The 16,571-nt window shown below is 40.3% G+C and overlaps 1 protein-coding gene across 1 annotated transcript in view; it reads left to right on the top strand.

Moving 5' to 3' along the window:
- LOC112963865 (WD repeat- and FYVE domain-containing protein 4-like) overlaps positions 1-16,571 on the top strand; it is a 147,452-nt gene that overhangs the window by 38,688 nt on the left and 92,193 nt on the right. Inside the window, exons 16-26 of the mRNA XM_026061309.1 lie at positions 2,817-3,031; positions 3,830-3,939; positions 4,929-5,136; positions 5,454-5,530; positions 6,246-6,464; positions 7,510-7,694; positions 10,708-10,939; positions 12,977-13,128; positions 13,702-13,813; positions 13,918-14,108; positions 15,779-15,931. Of these exons, the coding sequence (XP_025917094.1) occupies positions 2,817-3,031; positions 3,830-3,939; positions 4,929-5,136; positions 5,454-5,530; positions 6,246-6,464; positions 7,510-7,694; positions 10,708-10,939; positions 12,977-13,128; positions 13,702-13,813; positions 13,918-14,108; positions 15,779-15,931 (1,854 nt within the window). The remainder of the gene's footprint in view (positions 1-2,816; positions 3,032-3,829; positions 3,940-4,928; positions 5,137-5,453; positions 5,531-6,245; positions 6,465-7,509; positions 7,695-10,707; positions 10,940-12,976; positions 13,129-13,701; positions 13,814-13,917; positions 14,109-15,778; positions 15,932-16,571) is intronic.

The raw sequence follows: 16,571 nt of genomic DNA, 5'->3' as shown, positions 1-16,571 counted from the left end.
AGGGGTTGGGAATCTTTTTTTTTTTTTTTTTTTAAAGACCTTTATACCTTTCTCTGTTTTAAATTTAGCCGAAAGTAGTCCTGACTGCAGATACTAACAGCATAACAGTTTCCAAGTAGTTGTCCTCAAAAAAGTAAATTCACTAAAATTTAGTGAAACTAAATGTAATTTGGTGAGTGAGATGTCTGTCAGGTCACCAGAATTAGCAAAATGATTCTTAACATTATGAAGAGATTTTGTTGCCTAGCTTCAAATGGTGAAGACCCGGTAGTATATATTCTCTTGAAGGCAGTAGTGTCCCTGGTATTCATGTGATGGAGCCTCTATAGCTTATCAACAAAAGTTGTACCAAGGAGAAACAGATGAAAAGTGTGATAGAGACAATGTCATGTGGGACAGTCAAAGTAGGCCTTATCTATGTACATAAGTTCTTGGAAAAATAGAGACAGTTCATGCATTTCATAGTGCTTATTTCTTTTTACTGACAAGAAACACACAGACACCACTTATATTGTATCATTGTAAAACCCAATTATACATACAGTCAATAAAGTATAAGGCTAGTGGGTAAGAGTTAATTAGCAAAATACTGTGATAGAATGAGAATGTGCTTGCAACTGGGAACGTTTCTGTGTTTTGTTTTCCTGGACTCAGGAATTTCAGCTATGATAACTTGCTGAATGACTTATTTTTGATAAAATTTCTAAGAAAAAAAAAAAAAAGAGAGTAACTCATTTTCCCAGTGAAAATGAGGTTTTTGGTGACTCAAGCTCTCTAGAGCCAATGGGTTTTAAATTCCTGGATGTCTGTCTGCCTTTTGAAAGCAGCATTTAAAATCCAGAGTTGCCTGGAGCTTTTTGAAAATGTTATTCTCTATGCCTTAATTTTTTCCATTAATAAAATGAAATCTGTTATGTTAATTGAACTAATTTTCTATAGAGGGCTGCTAGCTTTTCAAGTGAGAGGTGCTCTGAGATTGAAAAGTAAGTTTGCTTTTTGCGGTTGCACACACTGAATTAGTGCTATATCAGTCTTAAACCTAAGAAAATTGCAACCGTCTGAAATGGAACTTATCCATCTTAAACATAGTATGATCATTTAGGAGAGGAATAACAGTGACATAAAGTCAACTACTGAGTTTTGAAAGTATGGGCTCTTAGGGGCAAGAATCTGGGAACTACTTAAGCAGATAAGGCAAATTGCTAGAAGACACTTTGCCCTGAGACTCTAATATCAAGCAGAGCTGTGAGCCCAGCTACATTGTAATTGCACCTCCAATATCCTGATCCATAGTGCGAGTAATATGTGTTAGGAAAATCAATGCATGCATATAGGAACACACAGCCTGGTTTCCTGGCCACCATTAATATTTTCACTAAAATCCCATTTTACTGGAACTAAGATCCCTGAAAACAGCACAATTTATTCAAAACAAGGCCATACTGATATTGACAGAGCTGCTAAGCTAATGAAAACAATCAATTTTGTGTATTCCATTATGGTTTTATTGGATTTATTTCACTAAGTTTCGCTTAGCCAAGATTCTATCCTTTTCTATTTTTTTAATGCTTTTATATATCCAGATCCTTTCCTACATCCAGTAGAAGATGGAGTAAAATAACAATCAAAAGATCCAAAAACTTATAAGCAATACTTTGACAGGCCATAGAAATAAGTGCCTCTCCTGGAAGGAGAATAATGTGTGTTTAGTCTGGGGGAGGATCTCTGTGTGTAATGACACATTCACTGGGAATGAGCAGTCATTGAGATAAAAGAAAAGGCTCTCCAAAAACCTCTTCATTCAGACATAAAAAACTGTAGCTGTGTTTACAAAAATGAGTACATACGTTGTCATAAGTGTTGCCTGTGAGGCTTTTGGGTGCTGAGCGCTTTGAAAATAAATTGTTGGTAGGTTTTGAATTTGTTCTGTATAGTTTTGAGCTCTTCAGAGTTTGGTCTACATCATGAAAGAGCTGAATCCCTTTTTACATTTAATACATGAACGTATTCTGAATTTGGTGAAATTGCTTTTCATTTATATTATAAATTCAAATTCCAAATTCTGTCATAATCTGCGTATCTGCCACCATAATTCTTCTTTTCTTTAAAAGAAGAGATGGAGAGCGTTTGATCCTAACAAGATTTCTGATTAAATCTGTGATGCACTGTTACTTTTGTGTAAAATCTAGCTAGGTCTTTGGGATGGGCTCTGTTCCTAAGCGGGAACAAATTGTTCTAAAGATAACTTATGAGAATTCAGAAACTTCTTTAAGATCATCAAAAACCAATAGTGAAGTAAAGCTTCCATTCAGCAAAACATGTAGAGAAGTGTTTAAAGTTAAGCAAGAGTTTTAGAATTTTTATAGATAAGAGTTTGTTTTAAAGATACTATTTTTAAAGCGAAGAGTAGATAAAGTAAGTGTGACTCCCCATGTGCTTAGTGTTAAACACATTCTGAGTTACTGTGCTGGTCTTGGGGCTTATGCCTAATAATCTGCCTTTGGTGGTATTCGCCTCTTCTGCTGTGAGGACTGATTGCTGTCCTCCTTCACTACCATAGTGTTGTGGCAGGGGAGCTCAGCTGTGGGTCACTGAGCAGTTACTCAGATGTAGCTATATCCAGACTGTTCAGATGCAGAATTTTGTGGAACAGCTATGCAGTTGCACTTGAGACTATTAAAGCAGGTCCTAGAGGCTCCTTTTCTGGGTCAGATTTTTACATCCAGAGACCCATCAATTAAAAAAAAAAAAAAAAATCAGTCACCAAGTACAGTTGTAGTTCCAACCCACTGACCTTGGCTCTGTCTCTGTTTCAGCTTTCTCAGGAAATCCAGTGTGCTGTGGCTGACCATATCCAGTCCCTGGTGAAGTCAGAGAAGAGCCGCCAGGTGATGTGTGGCTCTGGCTTGCTGAGCACTATCATAACTTCCTGTCAGGATGCCCTCCGCAATGAGAGCCACCCACTGCATCTGCCCCTCACTAGGGTTTTCGAGAAGCTTGCCTCACAGGCTGTTGAGCCAGATGTGTTAAGGTATCAGAGTACATTTAATGGAACTAGTTTGATTTAGTGAGGCCTCACTGCACTAGGACAATAGTCTGCCTTATAACTGGATACTTCATGTAGTGGCCTGATTCAGCAAGACATTTAGTCATTTGTCTCAGTTAATTGTACTTGCATAATGATAACAAGGTATATATTTAAATGACTTACTGAATCAGGTCCAAGTCCATAGCCTTCTGCTGCATCATCTCTGCAAGATTGCAAAGCCATTTTCAAATAGTGACTAATTAAGTAATTGCAAAACAAGTAGGGTTATTCAGTATTATTCTCCCCTGGTCTTCGTAGGGAGAAGCAGATTCATAAGAGTTGAAGTGACTTTCTCTTAGTCCCCATCCATATCAGACAGCCCCAAAAATAGAAAGTATAGTCTTGTTTCTCAATCTATTGTTCCAACTTGAGGATGTGCTTTTTCCTTTAATGATAATGAACAGTAGACATGAGAGTACCTGGCTGAGATCAGAGTGCAGATAGGATTTCGATATGCATTGAAAGGTTAGAAGGTTTATTTTATTCAAAAATGGAACAGAATTTCCTATTAATAAGTCCCTAGGTTTTTTTTAAGTATTGTTGAAAAATTTAAACCTAGGAATTTTTTTCAGTAGAAAAAACAAATAGGTTTCCAATTAAAAAAAAGTTGATCTCCTGGGGGCTGAGCTGTACTTGCACAGTTGCTATGGCTCCCAAATATCTGGCTTGATTGTTGTCCTCATTTATTTGTTTTTGGGGTGTGTGGGGGGGTGTTTGCTTGTTTGTTTGTTTTTATGTTAGGCAATTTCTTTGGCTGGGAAGCTCTCCACCAGTAGCTGTGAGGCCCAGCACGAAGACCAAGGTCCTTTCATGTCAAGGGAGTGATTCAGCTGAAGCAACCTGGAATGAAGGTAAGTATGCAATGAAAAGCCTGTTACTGGTACTGTGGTTGGGCTATGAATGTCTGTGTAATTAAAGGAAATTGCTGTTGGAGTTAGTTGTTCTAAGCCAGTCACAGTGAAAGTGGATTATGCCTGAATGTTTTAGACCAGGTACTAGGTAGCCAGATGGGTAGAGCTGCCTCTTGATCAAAACTGAGAGCTGATCTAATGACCAGCAGAGATGAAATCATAAGACTTTTGCTGGAGCCAGATGCTGAAATAGACTCAAACTTCTCAGGACTGGACAGGAAGTGATCTATAAAAATACTAATCGTGTTCCTCAAACCAGTGGGAGTGTCTTCTGCATTTGGGCCATGTTTTCCCTTTGGTTTATAGCTGGAAATATGGTATGTGTCCATAAAAAGCACCACTTATTGTACTTCCTTTGGTCTCCTAAAAGTCTGCCTTGCTCATGTAGGCCATTTTCCATCCCTCTCTCTTCTCCATTGTAACATATTTTGCGGGAGCAAAGCTATATTAGTAGTATTTCACATCTATACTGTTCTCATGTCTATGAGCAACTTGATGCAGAATGGTGCAGATTTGGGCCTTACGTATTCTCTGCAGTCATTTTTCAGATCCACTCCCAAGTGCTGGTTGTAACCCTTCCATTTTGGCACAATTGAGTGGTCTGTGTGTGAGAAAAGTGAAGCCGAGGGGACAGGAACCTCCTTTAGTAAAGGTGAAGATTACAGCTGCCTGAAAACTTAGAAAATATGGCTGTCTATCATTTCTTCTGTAAGTTCCATCTCTCCTGCCGGCTTCTTGTTCTGAGATTCCTTCAGGGCAACATTTTGTTTATTGTTGAGGATTTCTGCAGGCTGATGGGGGAGTACTGAGGGTGTGTTAGCTGAAGAGCCAATGTCTCATGCAGTGATGTTTTTTAGCAGTGATGAACTGAATATGGGCAAAAAGTACTGGAGACACTGATCTTGTTAAGGACTGTATCAATCTTGTAGGTTCAGAAGTGGTCATGGTGGGCAATAAGACTGCTCCTCAGACAGCTCTGCCTCTCAGCAGCTCCCCTTGGGTGTCTAAAGGGTCCGCACTGGCACTCCAGACTGCAATGAGTCTCATCTCCATGACATCACCACGAAACTTCCAGCTCCGCAACACTGCTTTGGCTCCATCATTTGTGGAGTTTGACATGTCCATGGAAGGATACGGGTATTGCTACTGCTGCTGCTTTTCTCTTAAGCTGCTTTGCAGTGCCTCCCAGCTCTTACTCTAGACACAGGAACTAGTCGTTCCTCTCTCAGCTTAACCAATCCTTGTGCCCTATTGCTGCCTTCCTTGCAGCCATGTTGCCAGTCTGTTTAGCTCAGAGAAAGTTTGTTGTTGTCTTGTTGCTGATAGCCTGACTCTGCTTTGCTACCTTGATTCTTCAGGGGTTGACATGTGAGAAGAGCACAGAATTGGGTCAGTGGTGACCTTCAAGAATGGTTTTACATTTCTGCTGAATGGATGCTTGCTTGCTTTTGTAGGTGTTTATACCTCCCTACCTTGGCCACTATCATGGGGCCCAGTGCTGAGCAGTCTGTCTCGGGAGGAATCGGCATGGGTAAGCACTCTCTGGCTCACCTATGGCGTCCTGAAAGCGCTGACTCCTCAACCCTGCTGCAGGCATTTGACATTTGTAAGAAATGGCAGCAAATAAGCTGTGTGGTTCAATACTCTTTTATCTTGGTGTCCTAGTCCAGCTCTGAGCTGTACAACTCAGACTGCTCACCAAGACGCAGCATCAGATGCGGCTTAATAGCACGATGCATTAGTGTTAGCAACATAAATTTAAAGCAGGCTGTGAGGAAAACAGTCTTAACAAGTGAAAGCCACCAGAGTTTAGAGCAATATCCCAGGGAAGCAATGGAAACTACATCACTTAACATTAGATGGGATTCTCCTGTAATTTGAAATCTTCAGTTAGATGAACTGGGAAATGGCTATTCATGCTGTACCTCTTGCTTCCGGAATTTTGTGGACTCTGAGGAAACTTGTTTCCATTTCTGGCTCAGTGCTACCCAAGTGATGAGCTCTGTGGCATGGAGATCTAGTACTTGTTTCTCACCAATCAATTCTAGGTCACTTAGACATGCACATACTCTTACATGCAGTCTCTGTGGTACTGAAAGTGGGCAGTGAAATCTAATAGAATAGGAGTTAAACCTCTCTAATGTCAGTTCTTATATATTTGGGCTACAAATGAAACAGCAAGCAGTTTGCTAATGTCTGCACAAGGGAATCAGCTTTCTTATTGCTGTTTTGTTTCCTCCCTACAGGCACCAGAATGTTCCCTCCCTCAAGCGGGCTGACTCTCTCCTCCTGGTTTCTGGTTAACAAGTTTGGTTTGGTGCACAACAGTCACCCACTCCGTTTCCTCACTATTGTGAGGCACATGTCAAGAACAGAGCAAGAATTTGTCTGCTTTTCAGTAAGCTTTTCCCCCCAGGATCGTTCCTTTGTCATTTCCACAGAAGAAGTGGAATTCCAGCCACTCGGTAAGGCTTTTTTCAGTCAAGCTGCAGGGCTGTGTCCTGTGATCATCTGGAATGTTTCATTAGCAAATTCACTCTTCTTAAAAGTACCCGGGACATTAATGAGACTTTGCATCTTCTCAGTTTTCTTCTGGCAGCCTGTTATGGTTGTAATTCTTGGTCATATTTCAGTTTTAAGTTTGCTGTAGGCATTGAGAATTATTTTGTGGCCTGCAAAATGTGATAAAACTTGTAGATGGAGTTCTAGAAATACTCCTGAATGTCAGTTGTATGCCTGTGCACAGTTGTGGGGACTGGGCTTGAGGAACCAGTTCATCCCTGCCTGTTCTATGTGGCAGTGGGCAGATCAGGAGAGTCTTGGAGTGCTCTAGCTTCCTAATCAAACAGTTGGTATTCTCTCCTCATTTTTAGAATGTTTTTTCTCAGGCCAGCCTATAACTTCTTTTTCCTTCTTGACTTTTATCCTTTTCTCCGTATCAAGCATAGTAGGTATTTTAAATGTGGTTGTGATTCAGCATTGCAGAGGAGGTTGGGAATGGAATGGGAATTGTAGCTGGGATTTTTCATGCACGGTTGACGTTGTGTGAGTGCTCTGATTCCCTTAGATGAAGTTAAAAATCCCAGCTTTCCTCTTTTCATAAAAACTACAAATAAAGTTTTATCTTCTCATAAATTCACTAGGAATTTCTTTCTGTATCGGATAATTCAGTGAATATCCTGAGGGGTTTTCCTCTCAGCGACGATATCGGCTTTATCCTAGTTTAGTCTAGTTTAGCAGCATACAGGCAGCTAGCAGGTGGAATTTAGGAGTATGACTCATTTTATATGAAGGGATCTTCGGAGTTATCCAAGTCTCAGGTCCTGATAGTAGGCCTCCAGGGAAAGTTTTAAAGACATTGAATGGAACAGCATCAACTAATGCTATACCCACAGACAAATCATGTTCCTTCTGTGTGTCACATTTGATAGTTGTATTCCAGAGGCAGTGGAAGGTGAGACAGAAGACCCCAAACTTTCCAGTAACTGTCACTTGTTTTTGCTCTTACAGACATCATGGAACCTGAGGGTGAGGTCCAAAATCACTCGCTAGTTCCAGGGCAAGTCCAGTTTGGCTGTGGCAAGCTGCTGGTCACTGGACAGTGGCATCATCTCACAGTGACAGTTGCTAAGGAAGCAAAGAAGAACTGCATTGTATCAGCATATATAAATGGTCAGATGCTTGGCTCTGCTAAGGTAAAGGCTCTCTGCACAGAACTGTGCCTGACAGCTGAGCATTTGCTATCATTCCCCCCTGCCCCCTCGCCTTCCAATGTCTTTTCAGTGTAAGCGTGAGAAACCTCAAAGAGTGGTGATTTGCTTACAAAAGATGTACCACACTGCGTTGCACTTGGTGGAGTCAGAAATCCATACACATCAGGGTATATTTTTGTGGCTGTTCAGAAGTGTGATGTCAGCTTATACTGATGCTTTGAACTAGTAATTTGTTTTCTTTTTTTTTCTTTTCTTTTCCTATTAGCAGATGACCATGGCAATTTTGAGTGGGTACACTAATCTGAGACTTAGGGTTGCCTAGTTTATAGTAGCTCAGGATTATGTTCATGAAATGCAGTTGTGCCCTTAGGCCAAAATTTTCTGAATTGACTAGTAACTTTGAGGATCTCTCTATTTACACCCAGGAGCGGGTAATTTTCAGAAGTTCTCAGCTATTAAAAATATGTATGTATACATATATATACATACACGCATTCCACTAAGGTGTGTCCAGCAGAAAACCCACAACTGAAGGCAGTTTGGCTTTAGGCTAAAATCTGCAAAAGTGATTAGTGATCTAAGGAGCCTCCATTTTGGGGGTAAGGCCTGGGAAGGGAGGGAAGATCAGAGAGAAAATAAGTTTCTGTGACTGGGCAGCCCTTTGCAAGAATCCCAAGATGAATAGAATTTCCTCAAGCGTTTTAGCTGTCCACGGGCTTGTTTCAAGCTGCCACCCATTGAACTATCAGTTCAGAGGTCAGATGAGTCAGTGGTCTTTCCCACAGGCACTCTAACCATTCGGAGACAGATTGTCCTCACGGCCCATTGTTATTCAGAGGATGAGATAGCTTGTGCATTAAAATCGTACTTTTTCGGAATTAATAGGAAATACAGAGGAAGGTTTCAGATAAGAGACACTTGTAAATTTCAGCCATACCAGCTCATGAGTTCATTGCAAATGTTGCAGTAGCTCCTATTTCCCCCAATGTCCCATTTCCTGCAATCTTGTTGCATAAGAATCTCAGCTCTCACATGGAAAAATCATGAATTAAAGATTCCTCAGGCTGCTTGAGAAATCATGAGAAAGCAATCCAAATGCACATGAAAGGCTCAGACACAAGAAGACAAATGAGAAGAGCCCCTAGTTTATAGTACTATCATCATCATCATGCTCGTGGTTTTGAAGCTAATCTCATATTATTTCTGAGACTTGTTTTATGGGCTTTGAATACTTCAGCTTGGTAATGTTGAAAATGCAGCTTTTTTTTTTTTTTAATAGACTTCTTTTATTAATTGCAACTTTGGTCTCTTCCTTCCAGCTCCTATATTTCAAATCAGTCTCGACACATGCAAAGCTCACTTGTGTGTTTTATACTTCCCGAGTAAAAGCAACCTGTTTAATTCCAAATATTCTCTTTCCCATACTTGAGAAAAATGATCTGTCTTCTAAACGCCTTTTGGGACCTATATCCATTTCAAGAATGAAAATTTAATTTAATTTGCCTTCCTTCAAATGAGACTGAAAGTCATCAATAAAACTAGGCCTAAGCATTGCAATTGATTAAAGAATTCACAGCAAATGTGTTTAACATATAGTGAAACAGCTCATAATAAATAAAACAAGCCTTTAGTAAATAAAAGATGGTCCCACTGCTTAGGTCTCTGACATGATACAAGTCGTCTTCTTGACATGTACAATGAAGGGAAGATTGTATAACAAATTAGAATTGCACAAAGGTTGTTAACAGATAACAAAAGCTACTGTTGGCGGGATGGAGAGGGGGTAGAAGGAGAAATTACCATGTTGCATCGGGCATTATATTTATTCATTCCAATATTGAGTCCTGCCTCACAATACTGACCAGTCCCACCTTCTACATCTCAGTAGTCAGAGATAGGTAAATGCTAGGAATTTCATACTAACAGCAAGTTGTTAGAAGCTGGACTAAGCCCTGAAGTACAGTGTATTTTGTCTCTTTCAAGAAAATTCTAACTTCTTTCTATTAGAGCTCTCCACATTTAATGCGATACTAGACTCAAGTCAGGAGGCTGAGTCCTTATTTTGATACCAAAATTAATGGTCCTATTTCCTAAACTGTTGAACTTTCACTGAAGCCAACTGATGTATTTGGACACTCTATATCATTCAAAAATTGTTTCTTCTCTAGATGCCTGTACAAGATGTGGTCTGTAACTTGGCTTCCTGTGTTGAAAGTCACAGTCTGGGTTATGAAGTTAAGAGTAGGGGAAAAAAAAGTCTGGGGTCAAGGTAGGGTTTTCTGTGCCAACACAGATGATTTGGACTGTGTTCTTTAAACAAAAAAGTATGTTTGAACTTTTGAGAATGCTTACAGTTTTGATACTTTTGAAAGTCCAATTTCTAAACAGCAGTTGATCATCATCATGTTATTATGGTAGGGACCAAGTGGGAACCAGCCCAAGAAACTCACTGTGGAATTTTAAGCTGCATTGTAGAACAGATTCATGGCTGATATTAATTTATTGATCACCTAGGGGATCTACTGTGCTAGGGGCTGCATAGGCATAAACCAATAAGCACATACCTCTAAGATCTTGTTATCTTGGTAAGTATAATGGAGTTGATGCCCAGAGTCTGCAAAGGCATCTGACTTCATGTCTTTGCATTGAAGCAGAGGATAAGGTAATGCATAGTTTAGTAGGTTTCACTAGTTCTTGTCAAGATGTTGCCTTGGTTAAAGTCAAGCTTTTGAACATTGACAGATTACTGTCTTGTCAGCACCAGTTCTGAGGAAACTCCCTTAAAAAAGAGAACAAAGCTGGGCAGTCTCTCCTCTTAGCTTTGATCTGTCAAAGAACTGAGTTTTTTTCAGCTCTGAGCTTGGTCTGAAGCCCTGAGCACAGCTAATTGCAAGGCTTCAATGAGGGAAGGAGGTAGGCAGTACCTTCCAGGGATGTGACCTTAAGACACCCCTAATGCAGTGAGTCCCCTAAGTGAATTTTTGCTCTGTTGCAGATGCAGTACCTGCAGCCCTTACCAGGTAGCTGTATTTCCATGGAACCCTCTTCCTTTATTGATGTCTATGGGTACATAGCTACTCCTCGAGTTTGGAAACAGAAGTCCTCTTTGACCTGGCGCCTTGGCCCTACATATCTGTTTGAAGAAGCCATCTCTGTGGAAACCGTGGAGTTGATTAATAAGCTTGGCCCACAGTACTGTAGCAATTTCCAAGCAGTACAGCTTCAAGGTATGTGGTAGCTCTGATCTCCAGCACTGTTTGCTTGCCAGGATGATGGTTTTTATTGTTATAATCCGCTATTAATATTCCAGCTGTACCTAGAGATCTCCCTAAAAGGCTGAAACCCCGCTGTACTGGCTCTTGTACAGATTTGTAGTAAGAGACCCTGAGGATCTTGCAGCACACGGTAAATCGAGCAGACGAAGAAGGGGAGGAGCAAGCAGCAGTTGTACCCTGATTTTTAGAGCTAGAGAATAAAGGAGCAGGATAACACATTTTGGGGGAGGTGCAAGATGGCAGATTCTGTTGACCAAACATTAAGGAAGAAGCTTTGTAACTAAGACATTCTACATTTATGGTGCTACAGAAAAATATGGCAGAAGAGGAAGCAACATCTTTAATTGCAAATGCTGCAGAATAGGAGAAGAGAGTTAGGGGAATAAGTTGCATTCCATGTAATGAAGAGGATTTTTAACTAAAGTATACTATTAGCTTCAATTATTAAACAGGCAGACAAAACATTTTAGTTATTGATTACTGTTTGTTCAACAAGTAGTGCATTCACCTCTGTGCTGGAGCTCAGGGTGAAGTGAGATGGTTATCTCCCATTTGAAAAGAGCAGAATATAATCCCATTTTTGGTGTTGCTGCAGCCTAAAGCAGAGTGAGAGAACTGGCCTCCTTTAGAATGCTGTCTATCTAGACAGAAAATCTCTAAGTCAATCATCAAGGTTTTTTTCAAAAGAGAAATTATATCAAAATACAGCCCCAAAATGAAAATAATACTGACTTTGAAGTGCTGAGTCTTCATGAAGTCTGGGGTACTTGTTCTCCTCTGTACACTGGGCTCCCCAGCTGGACTTTAGTACTTTCCATGGATTGTGGCTCTTGGACTCCGGTGATGCACTGATGCAGGGAAATCACAGGCCACTATAAAAGATATGATCTGTACACTATGAAAACACTTCAAATTCAAAATACATCTAAACAGGTAAAAGTCCGCTCTGCATTCTCCCTCCCTCTCTCTCTCTCAGGTTTGGTGTGTTGGCTTTTTGTTAGTTTGCTTTTGAGATTTTTTTTTTTAACCTAACATCTTCCTATTCCATTAAAATACTCAGAGAAATATTTTAGTTTAGGGAAAAAAAAAAAAAGATTTTCAGCATAACCCCCAGAATATTATGGTTTATTCCTTAAAATGGAAGTATGGCCTTGTTGTGGAGAGCAGTTTGGATTGTTTCAGCACTATCTTGCCCCTTCTCACCAGCAGCTCATTACTTCTTGCTCAACAGCAGCAGCTATGTAGAGCCTTAGCCATAAGTCAGTGTCCTGCTGGAAGGAAAATAGGTGACATAGTCTCAGGACATTTACTTCTAGTAAATGCAGAAAATGTGCTAATCCTGTTTGCCTTTAAGGGCTACGGCACTAGCATTAGTAAAACAGTTTCATAAATCAACAGTTTTCCCAGTCTATGAAATTGTCAAAAATATGAGATTAAAAAAAGGTATGTATTATTTTTCCTTATTTACCTTGCAGTGCAAGCAGAAATAAAAAGTTACTTAAAGAAAAGCATATGAAAATGTCATACTATCACCAAACTGCTGAACCTAGTACTTCTAAGAAGCTTCCCATATGTTGTGAGTTGGCAGCTCTGAACTTTGGCCTCTCTATTCTTTTTCCTCCACATGAGGAAAGCACTCAGTAACTTGGAAGGTCTCTGAAATGTTGTCTCTGCCCAGACTGTTTGTTTATATTGTGTGGTCAGAGAAAGGTTTTTCTGGATTCTTCTGAGCTTCATGAGATATTGGGAGAGGCTGCACAGAGTAGTCACCAGAGGAGACAAGCCCAGCAATATCTTTTACTGGTGCTTATGCTGGCAAGTGCTGTGGACTGAGTTGCAAAGGGTGAAGCCTTTTTCCGATTTTAAGTCAAAAATCAATCTCCCTTTTAAATTTTTGTTTCTTCCAGTAATTTTTCAGCTGCCCCTCTCCTATTTCACATGCTGAGCATGCAAATTGCCTTGGGAGATTTATGGTCTCTCTCATTTTAGGTGAGGACCAGTGCAGTGAGCATAATCCTGTACTGTTGGTGGGAGAAGAGAGAATTTCTTTTGGAATCAATGCCACATGCTCGTCTTTCACTACAGTCCAAGATGTAAAGAGCTCCTACAATGAAGTGGATGGTCGGCTGATTGCCAAAGAGGTCATATGCTCCCCTCATTCGTCTTTAACACATTTCTTGTTGCTTCTTTTTGGTTTCTGCGAGCAAAGTTTGTGACTTTGTCTTAGCTTCTTACCTTCAGTGATTTTTGCAGCTTCTCCTCCAATTTCTTAACTACATTATAAGTATGGTTTTGTTGTAGTCTGTGATGAGGAATAGATTGGACAGTGTGAACACAATGTTAAGAGCCTTTCTTGAAACAGCAACAGAAGCCATAGTTTTCAGGTTTAAGGATGTTTCATTTCAGTCAGTTATTCCTTACAATTCCTTATTGCTACACAATAGACCTTTCACGTGCTATTCTAGCCTTCCTGCTGATACTAGGTCTACTCTTGATATGTCAAAAGTGGTGGGGTTGTAGAATACTCCAGATAGGTGAATGTTTGTCCCAACAATCAATTTTGAGGGAGGGAAGAAAAATCTGGTATTCATATGCTTTGTTAAAGTCTAAAAGTAATAAAATAATCTCCAAAAAATTAGCATCTTTGCTTATTACGTTCTGCCTTTCTGATACTTCTGCGACTTTTCCTAGAATGTCTCTTTTATCTGTTTTAGATGGGAATTAGTTCTCGGGACAGTTCAACTCCAGTTTTCCTGGCTAAGAATATCGCTGGACACCTCTCAGGTTTCTTGCGGACTATAGGATCAGTTGCTGTGGGCCAGTATGGTAAATGAGCTCTACTTACTTTTTTTTGAGAGTTGGACCTATCTCTGTCCAATAACATATTTAGTCTCTGCACTTCCTGGTTGAGTAACTCTGTAATTTCCTAGGAGTAAGAGTGTTCCAGTCCTCACCAGCAGCTACTAGCCTGAACTTTATTGGAGGCCCTGCCATTCTCCTGGGTCTCATTGCTATGGCCCATGATGACCACACCATGTATGCAGCTGTCAAAGTCCTGAACTCCATCCTGAACAGTAGCCCAATGAGTGAAAAATTGATGAGGCACATGGGTGGATACCAGGTAGATAATCTCTTCTTTATTCAATCTGGATACAGTCTTTCTCTTTGAGAGCCATATCCCCAAACCCATTAATGGTAATGATCCAAGCATATTGTGTCTGTCAGCCCTTGTGATTGTAATTGTGTGAATTATGGGATCTTCAGGATGGACGTATGGGATAGGGTACTAAATTCTGTGCTTACAATCTCCAGGAAGCTTTATAACAGTGTATGTACAAATGGGTAAAGTGAGAACAGATACCTTTGGGCAGATGTAATCCAATAACGGAAGGTGTCATGCTACCCATATTAAGAAGGCTGCAGTTGATAATGCTAGTGCAACAGATTTGTGAGTGACCCATCCTCCACCCTTTACCAACACACTTCATCCCTACCACAAGAAGCCACTTCTTAGGCAAATGTTTTGCTTCTTCCCCTTGGCTTATCCAGCCTAAGTTTCTTCCCTGCAGACCACCCAGTGTAGAGCTGACTAGGAACTACTATGGCTCAGTCTCCACTGCTGTGTGTTAGGAACTGCGCTTGAGGTAAATAAGTACTGTCTGCATTTCAAGCTGCATATTGATTAGGTCTGCCCTAAATTCATCTTTCAGACCTGAAAGCTGTGCAGACTGAGGGTTCATTTGGCTCAGTGTTTTGAGAGAACCAGGGCAAGTTTTGTTGGTAATATTGGATGGATTAAGGCTGAAGTGTGAAGTTTCAGTTCAGTTTCATTGACTTTGTTAATGCTGCATAGGCTAAGCAGTATCTCATGGTACAGAGAAGACACTTTAGCAGAGATGCTTCGAAATGGCACTGTTGTGTTAAAATAAAGGCTTTATAAATGATCAGTTGTAAACTTTCCATTTTCCCAATTTGTGAATTGTTCATAAATTGATCTTGAGTCCTATGAATATATTTATCATACTTAAGTACTGCTTGCCCAGTAGCTTTTTTTAGGGGAATGTCAACCTTTAGATTGTGTGCAGGCTGTTCCTTTTGGCTCTATGCTCGATGGTGTTCTCTGTGTGACTGATCACTGTGTTGCAATGGAGTGATTTTGCTCATTGTTTGGATGTCTGAACCTAGACAACTAGCAAAAATGATTTTAATATTAACGTGTTTCTTGATACGTATTTTCAAATGAATGTCTGTTCTTCCCAACCTTTTTAAAATGTAGTGGTTTTCTAAGTGTTTTTTTCACTATACTGGAAATTGATTGAATAATCAAAAATAGACTCAGCTGAGGAATTGGGAATTGTCACAAAAACGTATCCTTTTCATTTGAAGAGGTCAACGTTTAATTTTTTTTTAACCAACACCATTTTCAAGCAACTAAGAATACAAGTCCATAAAGAGCAGTGTAGAAAACCTACCATGTCTATGTACAATTATATTTGTATACTGTTTTTTGTAAATTCCATTCAGCATAATATGGTATGTATTTTGCTCCTCTTTGATGCCACAAAGTTGTCAAATCCTTTCAAGAATGTGGTCTTCCACTTATTGCTCAAAATTTCATGCCCGGACTGAAATCTTTACTGGCTTTGTGATACTTACGTATTATGTATGCTGCATATATGACTACTGCTGCCAGGTAAACTGTGCATCTGCCTTGGATTCAATATTAGATTGTGTTCTATTTTAGTCCATGTGGTCTTGTTTTCAGCATATACTTACTTAGTCTTTTTTCAGTTGCTGGCATATCTTTTGAAGAGGAAGACACAACTGTTAAACAACAGGATTTTACAGCTAGTGTTCTCCCTAGTGGGCACTGCTGAACTTGGCTTCGAGTCTTCAGTTGTCAAGAATTATAGTGCATTCCAGTATGTTCTCTGCAACTTTGAGGTAAAACTATAGATATTACTTTGTGGGTTCAGCTCTGTTAAAGATGGTTTTATAGTATGAGATTTGGTTTGTTTGTGGCACCTCCTGGATCAGGTGCTTGGGGTGGAGCAGTGTGCGATGATGTGCCACACCATGGCCCTCCTGGGGAGGTGGTGGCTCCTGGTATGGCTAGAAGAGCACAGGCACCATGGCTGCCTGCTGTGCCCTGGTGCAATTTCTGGGGTGTTCCCACAGAGTTCCCAAGTGCCTGCTCCTCAGGGCTAGTTCAGGAGTAGCAGCTGCTCATGCTGGCAGAAGACTTTCCAGTGGGGATGGTTGGGGATGGCTTGCCGTGGTGAGAAACAGTCTGTGGCTCTGAACTCCTTTTCCTCAACTTTTATATCCCTGCCTTACACAGCAGTGAGATCAGGCACTGTCCCCCTCCCCCTTTCTTGTTTCTCCATCCAGGTGATATTTATATGACACAAGATGGTTGGAAGTTATTGGGTCTGTGTCTGAAATAAAATCTCCCTGACCTGGGAGTATTTGAGTTTTCTTCAATGTGGTCTGGGTTAGCTCTGTACTGACTATATATGTCAGTCTGTACTGACTTCCATCTTTCCTGCAAATGTGAATTATGCACTCTGGAAGTGGATATACT

This window comes from Apteryx rowi, unplaced genomic scaffold, assembly GCF_003343035.1.
Source record: "Apteryx rowi isolate R43461 unplaced genomic scaffold, aptRow1 scaffold_18, whole genome shotgun sequence".
NCBI lineage: Eukaryota > Metazoa > Chordata > Aves > Apterygiformes > Apterygidae > Apteryx > Apteryx rowi.
Note: the sequence above shows the minus strand (reverse complement) of the source record. Positions and strands in the feature narration are given on the sequence as shown.